This window comes from Phyllostomus discolor, chromosome 9 (assembly GCF_004126475.2).
Source record: "Phyllostomus discolor isolate MPI-MPIP mPhyDis1 chromosome 9, mPhyDis1.pri.v3, whole genome shotgun sequence".
Taxonomy (NCBI): Eukaryota; Metazoa; Chordata; class Mammalia; order Chiroptera; family Phyllostomidae; genus Phyllostomus; species Phyllostomus discolor.
The window spans coordinates 33,693,392-33,714,608 of record NC_040911.2 but is presented as its reverse complement, the minus strand read 5'-3'; the positions used below and the strand labels follow the sequence as shown (position 1 = coordinate 33,714,608).

Genomic DNA, 21,217 nt, shown 5'->3' with positions numbered 1-21,217 from the left:
TGGATCATTATTTTTGGACTTCAAAACCATCCAGAAATTCTACAAAGAAATTTCTATAATTTACATGATTACCGCAAATTATGACCATTTTCCCCACTTCCACAGCTAATCAGTGTTAGCTGGGCACTGGCATTTTCCCAGGCAAGGCATAGTGACCTCTTTACATACAACGGAGAACAAGTATTTGTTGAATGAAGGTACAGAACACAAATACTCCCCAGGCTCTGAGAATTTCCATATCAACACTTTATTAAATTAATAATACTTGCTAATCTGAGAACACTTAAAGTGAACTTCTGAAATGAAAGACAAAGTAATAATGAACTGGACCTTATTTGTAGGCCTTAAAAATGTAATTCAACAACTTAAATAAAGTCAAGTGCCAGCATGAAAGGGGGACATCAGGAAGGCCAGCTGATTTCAGAGGAAAATCAAATGCAATATATCAGGTGCCCCACTCTGATAGAGTTGCCATTGGTTAGACCACACACACCAGCAGCAAGTAAGTGAAGAGGTCAAGAAGGAGGAGCTTTCAACCCTGGGAATTAACTCAAAGTGGAATTTATGAGCTGTTTTCTTTGCTGTAACTTTTTTTCCTACCAGGTAAATGAAGATTCTTAATCTCAATTTATTAGCACTTATATTAGAGCTCACTAGTCTCTTTATTTGAGCATCTGGTGAAATAAATATTCAGATGTTTAAAAACAAACACATATTTAGAGTGTATACAGGTGTATGTTCTGATCAATCATTAACAAAATGTTCATTAATATCTATGTTGGATGCTGTAATACCTATCCAAAGACAGAGGAAAGCTTCCATATAAAAACTCAAGAAAGAAGAGGTAATATACCACCTCCAAAAATCTATCTGGACTGATAGGGTTTGACGACCCAAACACAGAGTGAATGTAACGAATTTGACTTAATGTTTCTGCCATGAAAATGCGTACTAAGGCAAACTAGGTTAGTTTGGTGGAAGACCACCTTTATTAGAACCACATGGAGTTCACTTGTGAAAATACATATTCTTAGGATCCAGCCCTTAAAATCTTGGATGGGCCCCAGGAATCTGCATTTTAATAAGATCACCCCAAAGTAAGTGTCAGGAACCCTAAAATCTGAAAACCAGTGATAATGGCTTACATAAAAGGTTAAAACTAGAGGACTTTGGAAGAGTTATTTCCTGTACCTTTTGATCCAGACACTAGGGAACAAAAGTTAAACTGAAAAGAATAAAAGCACATAGTACAGACTATGTAACAGTCCATTTAAAAGGCAATGCAATGAAAATCCAATGACTTCGTTTCCTCGTACTAGAAGTTTTAAACAAGGGGAAACAGTGCCCTGTCACAGAGAATGACTGGCTTCTGGCACGCGGCACAGGGCAGGCCTGTCCTGGTGTCAAGACACACGTCTCTAAAAACTCTTGGCATGTGCAATTACAGACTTCATACCCCACAGAGTACAAATACTGGTGTCAAAGACAATTCCATTTATAAAAAGCATAAAATACATTTTCTTCAAAACAGCAGCAAAGGAAAGCATCTGTAAGAGAAACTCAGTCCACACTGAACAAGGAGAAATAATAGATCGAGATGCCAGTGATGCCTCCCTTACAAGCAAGCTAAGCCCAGCCAGAGTGATCTATACAAGATTCAACAAGAACAATTAAAGAGGCAAACTTTAGACACCTGCAGAAACGCAGTTCAAAAACACAGTTACTGAAAGAAAAAAAATGCTCAGATCTCCACACAGCAGACACGATTCTTCTTTGTTCTATGTTCTGCCAGCTTAGGAGACAACCAGCTATTGACATAAAAGTTCTTGAGATGAAACAGAGACTCTGAAATAGTTAGAGATGTGCTTTAATAAGATATGTGCATTCTTGAAAACAGATCATCTTTATTTTTGTGCAATGAAATTCATTTTTCAGCAACAATCTGAAACTACCAACCAGTATGACCTAAATCCCCTGTTATTTATACGTTCCCATAGCTGCAGTAGTTTACTCCGTCAATCTGACAGTGACAGCTATGTCAAACTTTTAGATGTTACCCAATACCCTTTTGTTCAAATGAGGACTTAAAATAACTGCCGGCATCGATTCCTGGGGCTACTACGTATGTGGGTTGCCATGGGGTCTCCTGATGGTATTGAAGCTATGACCTTTCAGGGGAAAAAAATCAACTCACAGGTCTAACACGTGAGTACAAAAATCAATTTTACAAGTGCAAGATGGTTAGCAGTTCATCTGAAAAACACCCACGAGTTTTAGTTAACCACAACCTTAAACAGGGGCCAACAGAATGAGGCCACAGGTCACATGCCCATGCACTCTGGGCTGCCCCAGACGCGCTGTGTCCACATCGAACAGCCTCCGCAGCATGCACGGGACACAGGCAGCAGGGCTCAGCTGTGGAGGGAACCTCAGTTTCCTCTCTTTGAAAGGCAAAAGGAAGACAGAATGCTCAAGCTCCACTAAAGAAACTGTTTGATGTTTAGCCTGCAGCAGAAAAGATTTAAGGAGCCAAGGTGATTACGTTCAGGTATTTGAAGATCTCTTAAATAGAAGTTCCTACTACAGGCATGTTGCCTGTCTTGTTGTCCGCCACGGCCCCATTCCTTGAAAACACCTGGCACGTGAAATGATAAAATAAATGACCCCGGAACATGAAAGAATATACTTGTACTGTGTGGTGCCAAAAGATGAAACAGGCGCCAGTGGGTAAAAATTTTTGGAACATATGCTTCAGTTAAACTTTTTAAGAAACCACTTTTTAACAGTTAGAGCTCTCCAAAGATGGAGCAGACTTTGTAAGGGAGTGATATCCTCCTCGTTTGCTGGGAGAGAGTGGCAGTGGCTGGATAACCATCTGTCAAGGATGCTACAGCAATGAAAACACTGTTTACATCATCGAACGCCACAAGGGCTTCATTTTTATCCTAGCTACCATTTCTGTTGAGCAAAGCTTCTGCTGACATAAAATCATCAAGCTGAAATGCAAGATTTTAAACCATTTTAGGAGGGACTGAACAAAATGTGTTAAGAGTGGTTCTCAAATGCAGGTACATAAAAACATCGCTGGAGCTTGCCAGAAAAACCGACTTCTGAGTCTCACTTGAACTCGTTTCTCTAGCCTACTCCAGGCTATTGTCCTAGCAATCACCCTGCTCTTCCACACCACTACATTCCCCCTGCCGACTGGATTCTTTGCCATCATCATGCAAACACGTTACTCTCATCTTTAAAAAATACTCTTGGTTGATCCCACTTCCCTCGTCAGCTACCACTCAATTTATCTTCTTCCTTTGAAAAAGAAACTCAACCTGTGTCTGGCTTCCCTCCTCCACCTGGCCATTGAAGAAAGCCAAATCAAAGACACCAGTTACCTCCATGGTGCAAAATCAATGGTGAATTCTCAGTCCTCAGCTGAGCTGACCCTTCAGTAGCACTTGGCACAGATGATCACTCTCTTCTTTTGAAACACTCCCTCACTTGCCTTCCAAGACACCACACCCCACTGACTTTTCTCCTACCTCCCTAGCCACTCTTTCTCATTCTTAGTCACCTCTTGATCCTGATTTCCTAGCACTGGAGACCTCAAAGGCTCACTATGAAACCATTTCTTTTCTGTATTCAGTTTTCTCCTCCTCACAATGGGTACTTAGTGATTTCACCCTAGGTCATGACTTTGTAAGTTACACACTTAGTGCTGCCCATCTGCAGCCCAGCCTACTCCACTGAATCCAGAATCCACATTTAAATGTCTCCTCGGCATCTCTGATATTCACCTCTACAGACTCCAACCAAGTTCCTGATGCTCCCCATCACAGTGACTGACATCATTCCCAGTGTGCGGACAAAACATCATGGAATCACCCTTGACTCCTCTTTTTCACATTACCCATCCAATCCATCAAATCCTGTCACTGTTTTCAAACCATAGATTATAGAGCTGAACTTCTATCTCATACCACATGGACTCTTAGATATGACACCAAAGAAGCAAAATGAGAAAAAAATAAATTAGATTTCATCAAAGTTAAAAACTCTTGTGCATAAAAGGACACTAAGAAATGAAAGACAACCTAGAGAATGAGAGAAAATATTTGCAAATTATATGTATGACAAAGGTCTAGTATCTAGAATATATAAAGAATTCTTACAATTCAAAAACAATAAAAAAATAATTTAAAAAATGGGCAAAGTGCCCAAGCTTGTGTGGCTCACTGGATTGGGTACTGGCCTGCCAACCAAAGGGTTACTGGTTCAATTCCAAGTCAGGGCACATGTCTGGGTTGCAGACTAGGTGCCCAGTGAGGGGTGCTCGAGAGGCAACCGATCAATGTATCTCTTGCACATTGATAGCTCTCTCCCTCTGTTCCCCTCTCTCTAAAAATAAATAAGTAAAATCTAAAAAGAAATGTGCAAAGGACTTGAAATGACACTTCTCCAAAGATGTACAAATGATACATATGACAGGACAGTCAATGTCATTAATCATTAGGGATATGCAAATAAAAACCACAAAGAAGTGCCACTTCACACCCAGTAGGATGTCTACAATCAAAACAAATGAAAAATAAGTAGGTTTAGAGAGGATGTGGAATACTAGAATCTCTGTACATTGCTAGTTGGAATATGAAATGGATCAGGTACTGTGGAAACCAATTTGACAGTTCTTCATAAAGTTAAATACAGAATTACTCTGTGACTTCTCAATTCCACTCCCAGGTATGTACCCAAAAGAACCCAAAACAGGTACTCAATAAAGTACACGTATACATTTTCACACCAGCACTATTCACAACTGTCAAAAGGGGAAAACATCCCAAATGTCCACCAATTAATGAATGGTTGAACAAATAGTTCACAAATGTAAATACACACACACGCGCACACACATGCACACTGGAATACTATTTAGTGATAAAAAAGGAATGAAGTACTGACACTTCAATGTGCTGCAATGTGATGAATCTCTAAAATGCTAAGTAAGAAAGTCAAACATAAAAGGGCTTGGGGGCAGGGGAAGGACTTGGGAGAAAATGCTTAATGGATAAGAGGTCTTTCTTAGAAGTGATGAAAATGATTTGAAACTAGATTGAGATGGTGTTTGCAAAATATTATTATTCACTAAATTCCACTGAGAGATTCTCTTCAAATGGTTAATTTTCTGTTATGTGAATTTCACTTCAATAAATTACTTTTTAAAAATATTTAGAATCCAACCCCTTCTCCTACCTCTACTGCAACCACCTTAGTCCCAGCCACCACCTTCTCTCCTACATTATCACTAGCCTCCTAACAGGTCCCCTCTTCCCTTCTTATCCCCTTTGGCTTTTTTTCTTAACACAATAGCCAGAATGATACAATTTTATCAGTCAAACCATGTCTTTCCTGCTTTCTGCTGAAAACCTCTCAATAGCTTCTCAGCTCTTCAGAGTCCAACCGAAGTCCTACACGGTGCCAGCACGGTGTGGTCGATCACTGTCATCATCTCATCTAATCTCATTCCCTACAATTCTACCCCTTCCTCTCCCTACTCTGCTCACACCAGGCTCCTTGCTGCTCCTTCAATAGCCCAGACACACTCCTGCCTCAGGACCCTTGCACTTGCTGTTTGCTCTATTTCAAATGTTCCTCTCCCAGACAGCAACAGCTCTTGAACCATCTCCAACATAAGTTCTTACTCAGACATCTCCTGCACAATGAAGCCTTCCCTGACCACCCTGTACAAACTGCAGAACATACATTCTATTTTGCTTCTCTGCTTTATTTTTGTGTCCATACAGTAAATTTTATTATTGTGTTTACTTTCTATTCCCCACTAGATGCTTACTAGAGAGCTTAATGCAAAAGACAGAAAGGGGCTCTGTGATCTTAGAAAGACTGATTTTTTAAAATTTTTTAAAGATTTTATTTATTTATTTTTAGAGAGGGAAGGGAGGGAGATACAGAGAGAGAGAGAGAGAGAGACATCAATGTGCCGTTGCTGGGGGTTCTGGCCTGCAACCCAGGAATGTACCCTGGCTTGGAATCGAACCTGGGACACTTTGGTTCCCAGCCCGAGCTCAATCCACTGAGCTACGCCAGCCAGGGCTGAAAGACTGATTTTTAAACCATTCAGGTGCCTGCTTGCTATTATATTTTCATATGTGAATTGTGACTTACTTAACCTTTAACACACATCTGGTTGCTGGTGTGTGACAGAGCAGGCCCCAACTACTTCAAATTATGGAAGGTTATGAATAACTGCCAAAAGACTTTAAAAAAAGTGACCACTCAAACTGGCTTATCTTAGTTTGCAGCATTACATTAAGAAATCTAGCCTTGGCTGGTGTAGCTCAGTGGATTGAGTGCTGGCCTGTGAACTAAAGGGTTGCCGGTTCAATTCCCAGTCAGGTCACATGCCTGGGTTGTGGACCAGATCCCCAGTGGGGGGGACCATGAGAGGCAACCACACATTGATGTTTCTCTCCCTCTCTCACTCCCTTTCTCTCCCTCTAAAAATAAATAAATAAAATCTTCTAAAAAAAGAAATCTAGATCTAAATATATATATATATCAAAAGGGATATAAAAATCTAAGTATTAAAGTCTATATAATTACAGTAAAAACAAAAATGAAATTTCTTAGTTCTTATATGATCATATTATATACTTAATTCTCCTTTAAAACACAAAACTGCCACAAGGTATTAATAAAGTTCCCCACACCCAAGAGTCTACATGGCTGCATTTCATTTGTGAGGCCTCAGAAATGATCAACAATATCCAAGAAAATGCTCTCTGTACTCAGTACCTTTCCTAACAATCGGAAATCAATAAAGTGCAAGCAGATGGCCAACATTATAAATAAGTTTATAAACCTATCTTTCAAATATTTTAAAAAACACTTCAATAATCCAAAAAGATTTATCAAAATGAAACTAAACCCTGGATTTCATAACGAGTTATTACAAGCTGGAACATAGCAAACTTGCCCAAAGTATATACAGCTCCCCAGTTCAGGAGTACATGTCACACAAAAATACTATTTTAAAAAATGAGTGTAGTTGCAAAGTCCAACTAAACTAATAAAAAATATTTCAGGACTGTTTTCTAAAGATAACAGCTTCCTCTGAGCATGTTAATGCCAACAAGACTTAATCGGTAAATAAACTAATCTAAATCAAACTCCATCTACTTGAAAATAACCATCATGTGTTGCCCATCGTTGGTGAGCATGAATGAATTACTGAAAATATTCTCGGTAATTGCAGGTTGCCATTTATGTGCACGAGAGTTGGAGGAGTTTGCTTGGGGAACTGTCGACGCACACAGACCACCAAGGCAGAACACGTGGGAAAGTCACTCTTGACATCCGCACTAAAAGCAGCCCAGATCCTCTCTGCACCGTCACAGTGTGGTAGTCATTTCACGGTGTCAGATACACTGCTGGTGACAAAATGAAAATTTATGATTGCAGTTATTTTATTTTCATGTAATGTGCTACCACAAGAGATTTTTCTGGTTCAGTGGAGTGTAAGCTAAGCATCCAGGGCTAAAGATTCTTTTCCAAAGCCCTAAATTTTTCTGCTTGTAAACAGGTATGCACAAAATACTAATGGTGAACAATAACTGAAAGTTGTTTTTCAGTATGGTAGTTGCCTTATAGCCACCAATTCTCAAATATGTCTAGCAACCACAAGTCATGGTGTTAAGCAGGAGTAAGGAAGACCAGCTCTGAGATAAATTTGTCCTAAGACGCCTATTAGGCTGGTCCCCATTAGCTCCCACTCTTCCCTGCATTATGCCATAATGGGTTTTTGTCATCGCCATCATCAGAACTAAATTAGAAATCAGGGAACCTGGGTTCTAATTCCAGATCCATAGCTAACAATCCAAAGAGCTATATAATCATGGGAAAAGCCTATAATCTCTCTGAGCTACAATTTACTTATCTGTAAAATGAGGGGGTTGGCAATAAATGCTTAAAATTGATCCTAACTTATAAAGGCAAGCACAGAAAAATGCCACAGGATAAAAAAGGAATGTTGTTCACCTGCGGGGAAACAGGAAAATGAAAAACATTATAAAATTAAATGGTAATGAGGATGTAGAAAAGAACTAACATACTTCAGCCCTATAAAAAGAAACCTACAAAAATGCAAAGAGAAATACTGCCATACTCTACATTCCTTTCGGCCTAGTAATTCTGCTTTTGAACACAAATCCCCAAAGAAAATATCCTTAAAGAAAAATCAAAGTTCTCTTTTAAAAGGAAATCTCCATAGCAGCATTATATGTCAGAGAGAAAAACTGGAAACAACCTGTAAGTACAAAAATAGAGGCATGGTTAAGCAAAATCTGGATTCACTAACAGAATGAACAAAGGCCTTCAGAGCCATTTTTTAAGTACGGAACTATTTTCAAAAGACTGGAAATATTCAACATGATATAACATGAAATGTGAAAGCTAATCACAAAATACACTTGCCCTCTTCAGGATTTGATAAAACAAAACATACTGATGAAAACCAGAGCTGGAGGGATAGAGTTGGTTCACTGGGTCCATTCTTTCTATCAAAGTCATTACACGGCAAACAATAAAAGCAGGGTAGGGAGAAGGGAATGCTTTCAAAACTACAGTCCAGCTTCTCCATTTCATGTGTCGTCTGTACAGCTTTTCTAACACAACTAATACAGTCTTACATATCCCCTTCTAATGCGAACGTTTTTTAAGCACCGTCACAAAGATTGTTACCGAATTGTCTGAAAAACCATCAACATTCATGGCATCTACAAACCGAGATGTTAAACTTTCACACGAGGTCTAGTGTGCCAGGGATGTATCCTACAAAACCACACCAGACATGTGGTTGGACCACTGTCCTCCACTCCCCAACCATCAGCAACAGGAAATCAAGGGAAGCATCAAGAGTTAACAGTTGTAACTTCAACATAACTCTTGACCCTAAGGTCAACCTTAATATGTCCGGTAGGACTTGCCATGAGGCAAACGTCTTGGAAACTACCACATATTTTTTAGGTACAATTAACCTCTTTCCTTAAACATTGTAAGTCACAAAACCATGCAAAGTGACCACCCTGGCTGGCCCAGCAGGAGACCCCTCTCGGCTTCAGTGTGGACACAGTACATGGCCTTACCGCCAGTGACAGGACTCATGACCGGAAGTCACAGCATGGGACCTGCGTTCCGTGTATAGATTCACCTTTGGGTTATCATCCCATTAAAAACTACCAAAAGGTACAAAAGGCACAAATCTCAAATTCTTCTAAGTAACGATTCTCCAAAAGAGACTTAACCAGTGACAAAACTCTTGTACAAAGGAACGCTGATTACCCTAGAAGCCTAAGTTTTCTTCCTTCCAAAGTAAAACATTTTTTCTATGAATCAATGTTTTGAAGTTTATGTTTTAAGCTTTAAAATGCTGGTATCTCTTAACATATTCTATGAATAAATAAGAAAAAAGTAACCATGTGTCATGGGAGAAAGTTTGTGTTTTTAAGGCTAAAAAGTAAAAATGATAAAACTGGGAACACCCAAACTATAGACATTCTACCAGAGGTTACCATTCACACTTCTTTCAGTGATGGCTACATTACGAGGTCGAAAGTACTTTCAGTCTTTCACATTTAGAACTCGAGCAAATTTCCAAAGATATGATTATACTAAAAAGACACTGGCACACAGCATGCCCACTTTCCACTGTCACCAGCATTATCTGAAAATTAGAAAACAGGCTTTCATTTTTGAAACTGTTTCTACTGACAGACCATATGCTTACTTGCAGCCAATAAATTCAAGCTCTTAGGAAAAGAGATTAGAAGGAATTATCCACTTAAAAATGAATCTAAAAAACAAATTCCAAAAATGCAACAAACTCCACTGACATTTTTTATCTGTGTGAATTATTCTGAAAAATCAAATCAATGTATTTTATCAGTATTCAAATAATATTTACAGGGCCCATGGGTCTAGGATGTCACATAATAATTTACAGGTTGAAAGAAAGTAACACGTGCAGAAGTCCAAGACTCACATTAAGCTAAACCAGGTCTACACACTTTGATTTGAATTAAACCTCTACGCTGTCAACCATTACCCACTAGATGAGGCAGCAGTTCAGTACTGAGACAGACTGATTCAATATTTACTCATTACAATACCATGTAATAAGGCAGGGACAGGAAGACATCTTTTAAAAAAAAATCAATTTCAGGGAAACCACATAGGTGTGAGCACATCACAATTAGAACAGAAATGACAATAAAACGATAACCTGCACCAAAGAACCCTAGTAGCTAAGAGGCCATGTCCATTTCAAGGTTCCCTGTCTGTGGCACCAGCGTGGCAGCACCGCGGTCTGTCGGCGGCAGGCACCGCACTGGAGGCTGTGTGGGGCAGCCCTGTGCAGACGAACCAGCTGAGGAGGCACAGGTTTCGAAAAGCAGCTCTCTGAAACAACCTCAGAGGACAGGCACAACTTGTAGGGGACTGGAATTTAAATACAACTTACTAATCAATTCTTCTTGCTTTCACATTTCAATGACATTGTGTGTGGTGACAAGACCATGAAAATTCAACTAACTGAAATTTTATTTGAGTTCAATTAGAGGTAATGGAGGGGGCTTCTCAATTTTGCTTTAGACATTCAAAATTTATTTCAGGTTTTATCTACACTTACTGGCAAGGCTTTTCATATAACAACTGTAATGAACTTGATCCATATTTAAATAGATGAGTCTATATTTGAAATTCGCATATGCTGCAACTAAATTATCTAGTAATTTCTATAAACAATGCCATAACAAAAATATGCATTTCACACTCCTGCCTCAAGACTTCACCTGCCAAATCTGTTCATTATAATTTAGAAAAATATTAAAGTTTGACATGTTTTACCAAAGATAATTTTAGAATAATTTCTTTAATTCTAACTACTAATTGGATTTTCGCTGTAAATAATTTTAAAACCATTAGAATCAGATGTTTGGTAAATATTATCCTTCAAAACACTTAAAATATATGCCAGAGAGTAAAAACTAGTTGTGTAATGGTTTCCACTGCAATTTAAAAATGGGAGAAACATGGAGTTTTCAAGAGATCAGGAGCCTTCTGATATTGTACATGACAGATTCATGAGCTCTTCTGTAATCCTAAAATAAGGTCCCTAAAGCCTCATTACAGTGATGGTGAAAAATTCATACTTGTTATACAGTGGAGGTGACTTCGAGCCTTTTTAGTGGCTGATTTGTTTCAAGAGCATAGACACTGTAGGTGCAAACATATTCGGAGACAGTACCATTGAGAAGAGGCTGTCCTTCATGCACCCCCTGCGACAGCACCGCGCTGTAAGCGTCTTCAGGAAACCCAGTCTTGCATAGCGCGGTTTCAGCAGAAGCCTCTGCAGACGCCTGCAACACAAGGAAAAGAACGTGTGTGATGACTGCTGCCCCTTCAACATCCCACTTCGCCTAACGCCTCGTGTTTTCAACTACTGCGTACAAACACCCCCTTTGTTTCTGAATGGTTGCCATCAGAATGTAGGGGGCGAAGGGGTAATGTTTTTGATAACTGGAGTCGAAGAAACAAATCCCACTTGTCTTGTCCAGTAAAATCTAAATAATAAACATTACAGGTTTTTCGATGAACTGAGTATTTCCATGAAAATGGTCATTGTGACTGAAGAACCAGCAGGTGGATGGGGGCGGGGGGGACAGCCAGACAGTATGTAAGCTCCACAAATCAGCACCACTAACTTAACTTCCAAAAACATATATGTACATTCAAGTATACAGACTTCTTTTTTTAAGATTTCATTTATTTATTTTAGAGAGATGGGAAAGGAAGGGAGAAAGAGAGGGAGTGAAACATCAATGTGTGGTTGCCTTTAGCACACCCCATATTGGGAATATGGCCTGCAACCCAGGCGTGTGCCCTGACTGGGAATCAAACCAGTGATGCTTTGGTTCACAGGCCTGTGCTCAATCCACTGAGCTACCCCAGCCAGGGCCAGTATACAGACTTCTATATTCTCATCTAATCATGAAGTTTGTTTCACTGTTTACTCTGGTAATTAAAAAACGAAATTGCAACACACTTACTACAGGATATGAAGTATTTTATACCAAAGTAAAACCAATCAATTCAAGTTGTGTGTGCATGTGTGTCTGTATTTATACTTGAAGGACAGGGAGACATTAAAATATAAATAAAGAGTAATACAATTATGTTCTTTTTTTTAGACTTCAAATCGGCTTCCCTTGCCATCTTCCTCTCTATCATCACTTATACAATTAACTACCTGGTGTGCTGAAAACTCCATTATACCAAGTGCTACCCACCTAGTCCTGCAAGTTGGTTTCACCACTTCTTTCAGCCCTACAGACATCATCCCAGGACAACTAGGGCTCACTAGAACTTGTGCAGCATTTGCATTAGTTATAGGAAGATTTACCCCGTACTGATGAGGATCCAAATACAGGAGGAGGAAGAGTGGATGGAGATTGCCACAGGGATTTCAGTAGTGCTGCACCAGCACCAGAAGCAGGCTGCACTGGTGAGGAGAATCAGAAATTTCGAGGAAGGAGAAAGGGAAGCCCCAGAAATAGAGACCTCAAGGCAGTTGTCTGAATGAAGTAACAGTGCAGCTTCACAATTCAAGGACCGCCTGGATTATTCATGTGAACTTTTGCAAATATTAAAGTGGCAATAATCCAGACTAATCAAATTGTCAGATTATCTGTTTTTTTTCAGATATGAGAAATTTTTTTTAAAAAAAAGTAAATTGGAACTTCATTAAATATATCACACAGTATATCTCAGAAAAGAATCAGGAGTACCAGTGAGATAAACCATCAAATTAGCAAACAGTTTTAAGTCTGTTATGAAAGGGTTTTGAGTATCGAGTCAATGATACAGAGGCACCAACCTCTTTACACAGGTGTTAGTGGAAGCTGGTACAGTCACACTGGGGTACAATTTGAAAAATTCTAGTAAAGATAAATGTGAACATATCCTGCATGGTCGGCATATTCCTCGAGAAACTCTCCTGCGGGTGCCCCAGGCCCCAGGTGCAGGAATGTTCACTGCAGCATGGTTATGGCAGCGGGATCTGCAGACTACCAAACACCCACCAGCAGGAGAATGGACTAATAAATTTCCACGAGCCAAAAAAAGGATTATTCAACAGCATTCAAGTGGAAGACTTGGAACGACTTTTATCCACAGGGTTACATCTCAAAACAAACGAACAAAAAGTCAGTTTCTTTAACTTCCATGTAACATTGAAATGGCTGGCGTAGCTCAGTGGATTGAGCTCGGGCTGGGAACCGAAGTGTCTCAGGTTCAATTCCCAGCCAGGGTACATTCCTGGGTTGCAGGCCATAACCCCCAGCAACCGCACATTGATGTTTCTCCCTCTCTCTCTCTCTCTCTCTCTCTCTCTCTCTCTCCTTCTCCTTCCCTCCCTCTCTCCCTTCCCTCTCTAAAAATAAATAAATAAAATCTTAAAAAAAGAAAGAGAAATTTAATCATAAAATCAAACTAGAGATGACTATTATTTTTAGTAAGTTCAGAAATCTATGCAACATTCCAAATTCCAACTGGAGACAAAGCATACTACTATATTAATCTTGCAAAAAATAAAAATAAAAAGGATGATTGATGATTCCATTTTTATACGTAATATTTAAGTACAAAAGATAATGTAATGTTATTGACACATGTAGTAAGAATATAAAAATGTACAAGGCAGTGATAAGCACTAAATTTAGGACTGTGTCCACCCCAAAGGCAGCGAGGTAGGAAAGGCATCAGGAAGAATCGCACAGGCAGCTTTGATTTTATCTCTAATAATTCCTTCCTTTCAAAAAGAATCTAAAGCAAACAGCGTAAAATGTAAAGATGTACATAGGCACATGGTGCCAATTATATTATTCTCTATATATTCTGTATACTATACATATTTCATAATGAGAGAAAATACTAGGGATGGAGAAGTAAGGAGTTGGGTTTCTAACACTCCTCCATTTGGGACATCATACAGTATTTTGATACTTGCCAGCTCTAAAAATCCAGGCCCTTATCCTGGGTGTGGCACAGAGAAAGCACTCAGTAAGTGAAAGCTTTTTGCTTCTAGCAAACCAGAAGAAATAAAAGGAGCTCACTAGATCACCTTATAAAATGGGCCAATGTGTTGTGAGTCTGTATCCACTGATGTAGGTGTCTGCCTCTCCCCGCCCAGTGCAGGATTCTGCAGAAGGACGCGGTGGCAGGGTTCCCACCCAGGAGAACAGGTGGGAGCGAGAGCTTGGCTGCGGGGCAGGCCACAGGCAAGTGATGGGAGGCACTCAGTAAGCAGGAGTCACAGTCCAACTCGGTCATTTGGGTGAGGTAAGCACCCAAAGACTAGAGGAAACCTGTAATCTTTTCTCTTTTTTTCACTTTTTACAAAACTTTTAAAAATTGAGCTAGAATGGTCATACCTTACATCGTTTTTTTAAAAAATTGATATATAATTGCTATATAACATATTAATTTCAGGTGTACAATATAATGATTTGATATTTGCATGTATTGCAAAGCAATCACCACAGGAAGTCTAGTTAATATTGTCAACGTACACGGTAATCTTTAATTCCACTACTAGCATCTTGTTTTTCAGTGGCTCTGCCCTAAGGCCGGGGAACAGGTAGCAACACGCTCCTCACCCAAACACACAGGAGTGGGATTTCGAGGCCACATGAAATTCACCAGTAATACTGCAAATGTTCACTTCTGAGTATCCGTCTCCCCTTATTTCAGAAAAGGGAACTTTTGCCCTTAGAATGCTACTCTGCTGTTTTTCCTTACCCAGAAACGGGCACCTACCTGCACACAGCGGCTGTGAGGACTCCGGAAACACTGTTTGCAAAGCACATCTCTAACAGATGCTCTCTCCCAGTCTCCCCAGTATTTAACAACCATGGGAGTCGTGCATCACTTTATGGGAGCTTCATATTTGTTTTAAAGAGCTGAACTTATCCTAAATTCTTCTTCCCCGAGACAAAATGAATCCACACAAATAACATGCTGTTCTTAACCTACAATATATTTCCTTAATGATGGGCTCCATAAAATTATTAAATCATATATTTATCCCTATTAATTTAATATAATACTAATTTCCCTCCTACTATGCAGTCCAAATTAACATGTTCAGAAAATAAACAGGAAGCACTGAAATGAATGCAACCTCAAAACTGGAGATGTTGCAGGTCGACATGCCTAGCACTGTGCTGCTGCATTGGTAGCTCGTAATATGCACAGCAGCCCTCCAAGGCTGGGCTGGTGCTAGCTCTGAGATCATGGGGTACCACAGAGCTGAGGGCATGGACTCCTCAGGGAAGCTGACTCCACCTGTGAAGCCTCTGGCCACAGCAGGTTGTTGGATACTGAAATTTCTCTGGTCCAACCTAAAACTAACGCTGGAATGTTCTCCAACAGTGGTCCTCAGTCTGGCATGGACACGTGCCTCTGGGGACATCTGACAATGTCAGGACTCTTTTTTGGTTGTTGAAACTGGGAGAGGGTTACTCTTGGCTCCTTGTGGCTAGAGGTCAGAAAAAGTCCTGACTATCACACCACAGAATTACCCAGCCCCAAATGTCAATAGGGTCAAGGGTGACACCCATGAAAAAGGGGTATCTTTCTACCCTCTGATACCTCCAGCAGTGGGAAGCTCACTGTCTCTTTAAACAGCTCACTAAACTCTTATTAGAACATCCTCCCTCCCCCAACATTACGTGATCACTCTGCCAGGCGTAAGATAAGGTTCTGGAAGTTACAAGGTGAGAGAGAACCATCCCCTCAGAAAGTTCCCTGCAGTGGGGGAGGCTGTGAATCACTTGCATTTTCTTGATATTTTAATAATACAGGGGTCTCCAAAGGTCTCCAAATGTTTTCTATAAAAGGGGGAGACAGTGAATATTTGAAGCTTTGTGGGCCACAGGATTTCTGTTGAAAACATAATCCACTCTGCTGGAAAACATCCACTCTGCTGATGTTGTTCAAAAACAATCATAGTCAACTGGAAAGAATGAACGTGGCACTGTTCATTCTAATAAAATTTTATTAGAATGGACAGACACTGGAATCTGAATTTCATTTAATTTTCAGTGTCAAAAATTATTCTTCTTTTGATTATTTTTAAGAGTATGTGTGCATTTATGCTTTTAAAAATGTTAAAAACACTCTTTTTTAAAAAAAATTATGGGATTGCCTACCAAGCAGACTTTCCCAGGCTAAAGGGTGTTATACACCTCTGTAGAAACCTAGTCTTTTGTTAAGATTTTATTTATTTTTTTAGAAGGAAGAAGAGAAGGAGAAAGAGGGAGAGAAACATCAAAGTGCAGTTGCTTCTTGTGCACTCCCAATGGGGACCTGGCCCGCAACCCAGGCATGTGCCCTGACTAGGAATCAAACCTGTGACCCTTTCATTCACAGGCCAGAACTCAGTCCACTGAGCCACACCAGCCAGGGTGAAAAACACTCATGGCCATACAAAAACAGCCATCAGGACTTCCGTTTTCAGATCCCTGAAACAGTGTGGTAAGTTTTATAAAACACTGCCATCTCCCTTAATTCTCACAATCGTTCCCTGAGCAGGGTGAAATTATCCATATTTTACAAATTAACAAATAGGTTCTCACTTAGTGGTGAATACTCAAGACCTCACATAGGGAGGAGGAAGAGGCAAGATTCTAATCCTACAGTTTTTCCAAGTACAACAAATAATTACAATACTTTCAGAAACATTTAGTATCCATTTGCCACTGGAAAAGGAACAAGACACTGCCCCTTCCCTTACGAAGTTCAAGGCTTAATGTTGGAGCAAAATAAAGAGGTGACTGATTGCAATAGAAAGTGTTGACTAGGAAGTAAATATATGCAAAGGGCATAGGAGAGCCCAGGCCAGGGGTCTGGGGGCCCCCCCAAGCAGAGCCCGGAGGAGCCAGGAGGTAGGGCCTGGCGGGAAGCCATGCCAGGCAGCCACTGCCTGAGTGAGAACAAGGCAGTGAGAAACAGCATACCGCCTGGGGAATTATAATGAGTTCAGTGTCACTGGAGTCCGAGAACCAACGCAGAAAGTCCAAAGTTGAGGCTGGAGAGTTATACGGGGTTAGATCATAGATGGTTGGGGGCTTTAGGGTTATCCCGTTTGCTTGGGGGAACCAGGCAGAGATTTTAAGCAGAAGCAGATTGTGTTTGACAGACAATTCTCTGAGGCTTCGTGGGAAACGTGTGTGTGGTGGAGGGTTGGGGCGGGGAAAAGTGAAGGCTAGGCGGCAACTTAGGACACAGACTTGTCTCAGGCAGAAACTGCAGGAAGGAAAAAGGGGCAGATTGTATCAATATGAAGACAGTTAAAAATGATAGGTCTCCCAGCAGAAGGAGGGGAGGAGAAAGTGATGCCCTCCCCACGTTTCCAGCTGAGTGGCTGTGGCCATGGGTGGCAAAAACTAAGAAAGATAATCTTAAAATTATTACATCAGGAACAATGTGCTAAAGCTGCAGCAAGAATGGGATGGTAAATCTTCCTGTAGAAATCAGAGACGGCATAGATGAAGTGACATTTAGGCTTTGTCTTCAAAGATGATTAAAAATTTGCCAGGAGAAAAAAAAAAGGAAGTGGAAAAGGGCATTCATTTCAGGCAAGAGGTGCAGCACGAACAAAGGCCCTGTTGATTTATGTTGAGCCTGTAGTCAACCCAAACAACCCTGATCTTTTATACCAGGGAACTGTTAAGTCATGGCCTCCAGTGTCTGTGCTGCTGCTGTGGAGTCCCTGGGAACAACAATTTACATTTAACCCTACCAGATTTTATCTCAACAAATTAATAATTACATCAAGATTGAATCATCCCTCCTGACTTTCATATCAAGCAAATCTAGTACTACATCCAGTATCTTCATAAAGATGCTACTCAGATACTAAATTAAAGAGAGGGCATGACACACACCCAGACATCGTCCTCTACAGGGACTTGGAGCCAAAAGCCAGGTTCTGGAAGGGCAGCCTGTGGAGTAGCTGGGGGTGTGGATTTTCAACACGCCAGGCCACCTGAGTTTCAATCTCCACCCTTCACTTACCATCTGTGAGACCTCAGAGAAGTCACAGTTCCTTCGTCTACAAGAAACATGTAATAAGGGCAGCACCCACTTACAGGGCAGGGGGGCGGGGTACAAGAGATCATATGTGTAAAGCAGGAGAGTGTCCGGCACACGGTTATTTAACGTATTAGCTATGAGCAATAGTAGTACTACTACTTTTATGACAACATGAATCTAAATCATAGTACCTCTGTCAGCCCCTTTCATTCCCAGACTTGCTCAGCATATCAAGTAATCTGGGAAATTGGTATAAAATACAGATTTCTTGCCCTGGCAGGTGTGGCTCAGTGGATTGAGTGCCAGCCTGTGCGAACCAAAGGGTTGCCACTTCGATTCCCAGTCAGGGCACATGCCTGGGTTGCCAGCCAGGTACCCAGCAGGGGGCGCGTGAAAGGCAACTACACATTGATGTTTCTTTCTCCTTCCCCTCTGTCTAAAAATAAATAAATAAAATCTTTAAAAAAATAAAATAAATAACATAAAATACAGATTCCTAGATCCCAACTCAAGGCTCACTGAAACAGAATCTCAAGAGCTGAGAATATATCAGTATATTTAACAAATGGCCACACATTCAGCCCGTCTCAGTCTCTGAAATCTTTCTGAACTCCAGATATGGCATATCTTATCTTTCTTCTTGGTCTTCAGGTCTAATAACTTAGCAACAACAAAAAGGAGTAAGGCAGCAATTATTTTTTCTGCTCTTAACAATTCCGTGCTGTCTCCTAGTGACTGTGTGCACCTGAAAATGGAAACCACAGTCATCCTTTCCTAATTACAAGTACGGGAATTTTGCCCCAGGTCAGCATGAGGCTATTCTTTTATTTGAAAATCACTCCCTCTTGATTTTGTTGTTTGTTTTTAATTGGAGCATATTCCATCCCCGGTCCTTTAGTAATTCTCCTCTTCTCCACAGTTCTGCACAGATTACAAGCAGTCAGCAAGTGCTCTTGGCGCATCAGGACGGAATCCATGCTGGGCAGAGGATCTGAACTCATTTAGTGCCACCCGCGCTCTCGCACAATCAGCTCACCTATCTTGAGTTTCAATTTCCTCCTACAAGTATTTGCTCTACTCTTCCCCGGCTGCAGATCGACCTTCTTGTCTGAAAAGGACAGAAGTGTAATAGGAGTTGAGGAGTTCTGCTTGCCTGTTCGTATTAGTCTATCTGTTCCAGTTCTGAACTCACGGCAACACCACTTTTTGTTCCGGTTAAAAATTTTCCATGGTTTTAATACTGTGAGCTTTAAAGCCCAAGTCCACTACTCTTATAGGTTCCTGTTTTCATGATTGTTTTCATAGTCATTCTTGGTCACTGGCTCTGCTTTCCCATTTCACCCAAGTCACTCCCAAATCCAAGCTCTTAAATATTCCATTGAAACCTCAATGGTCTCTTCAACCTCCCTTCTTTCTGATCAAAATCATATTATGATTATTAGCTAAAAAATTCTACATCTGAAAGTGGCCCAAACCTAATATGATTTTTTCTTTCTGGCTCTGAAGACCACCTAACTAAAACCTAGGTCCTGCTGGTTATCATAAGCGCATTCATTTAACCAACTCGATGTTCTTCCCCAAAGTATCCATCTCTTCCTTTATTCCCTCCCAGGTTTCCTCTGGTCAGAATCTAGTAAAAACTGGAGTACTGTAAAGCAGATAATCCAATACAGTCAATAAAGATGAAAACTTCCTTTTCCTTTACAGTATGTTTATTCCCCTCATTCTTTTCGGGTATAAAGGCAGTCATGTGTTGCAGTGGCCCTGGGGCAGACCTGCGTGACCTTGACAAGCTACATAACTTCACCAGTGCCTCAGCTTCTTCCTTAATGATGGTAATAATAACAACAACTAGAGTATCAGCCTCATAAGATTGCTGGGAAGCATATAAAGGGCTTAAAAATAATCCCTCATTCACCACAATGCAATGGTTAGCTATTACATATTAAGATACTACTATTTTTGTGGTGGAGATTTTGATCTCTTTGCTATATGAGTACCCAAAAATATTTTTAAAGAATTTTGAGAAGTAGAAATATTGAAAAGAAACCAGTAAAAAATCATTCACAAACGTACAAAGGAAAGCAAGTGGAATTCCCTTCCTAACACGTGATTTGCAGAGTGGGGGTCGTCAGCAGTGGCGAGGCAGTGGGGACAACTACAGGAACACCTTTACCAGGTGCTTCTGTCTTCCAAATGGCATGAGCACATGGAAACAACTAGTGAAGACATGTTTAGAGCAGTTAGTGGGGTACACGGTGAAATAATAATGAAACTGTTCAAGAACCAAGTCTGCATGACTAATTTTTTATTTCTTAATCCAATTTATAACCGTACAGTTACATTTGCCAGACTCTCTACATTTCATAGGATTCTATCCATGATGTTGGAGGCTATGTTAAGAAGATTATTCAAGAGCTACTGCCACTCTTGAAAGATTATTCTCTGTGTCAGTCATGCCATTGATGGCGCTTTGAATTTCATATTCCTGGCAACATGCTTGAAATGTGCAGAAGTTTAACCTTGGATGTTGATACTTTTGTTTTGTCACTTACTATTCTAGAGGGATAGCACACTATTTCAAACAGGTTCTTGAACTGTTCCTTGCCTTCACAATATGACCTAGACCAGCTTAAGTGCAAAGTACACCTGACGAAGGTCACACACTACGCTCTGTTACCCACCTAGAGATTCCCATCTGACCTTCAGCTGTATTATGAAGGTGGGCCCTTGAATATTTCTAGCATCAGTACCATTATTTTTCCTATTTTCATCCCTTTTAACCAAGCAATGCCAAAGGCAACAGTCAGATAATGGCATCCATACTGGCCCAGGAACCCAACAGCTCTGCTGAAGTTGAACTCTGAGCTAGAAGACAGCACCATAATACAAGAGCTCGATATGGACAAAGTCTAGTTCCACATATAAAATGTGGTTTAGAGTATCGGCTTCCAGGAGCTGAACTTATCAATGCTTAGGATCATATATAAACATTCATCAGGTGGAATCCACGGAGGTATGTGCAATGCCCTATGTCCAGAGCCCATACGAGAGG

At 40.4% G+C, this 21,217-nt stretch overlaps 1 protein-coding gene across 2 annotated transcripts in view; it reads right to left on the bottom strand.

Moving 5' to 3' along the window:
- Nucleotides 1–21,217, bottom strand: part of CDH2 (cadherin 2) — a 209,720-nt gene that overhangs the window by 168,251 nt on the left and 20,252 nt on the right. For both annotated transcript variants that reach the window (XM_028523789.2, XM_036009186.1), the window contains exon 2: nt 11,315–11,426. In XM_028523789.2, coding sequence (XP_028379590.1) covers nt 11,315–11,426 — 112 coding nt within the window. The remainder of the gene's footprint in view (nt 1–11,314; nt 11,427–21,217) is intronic.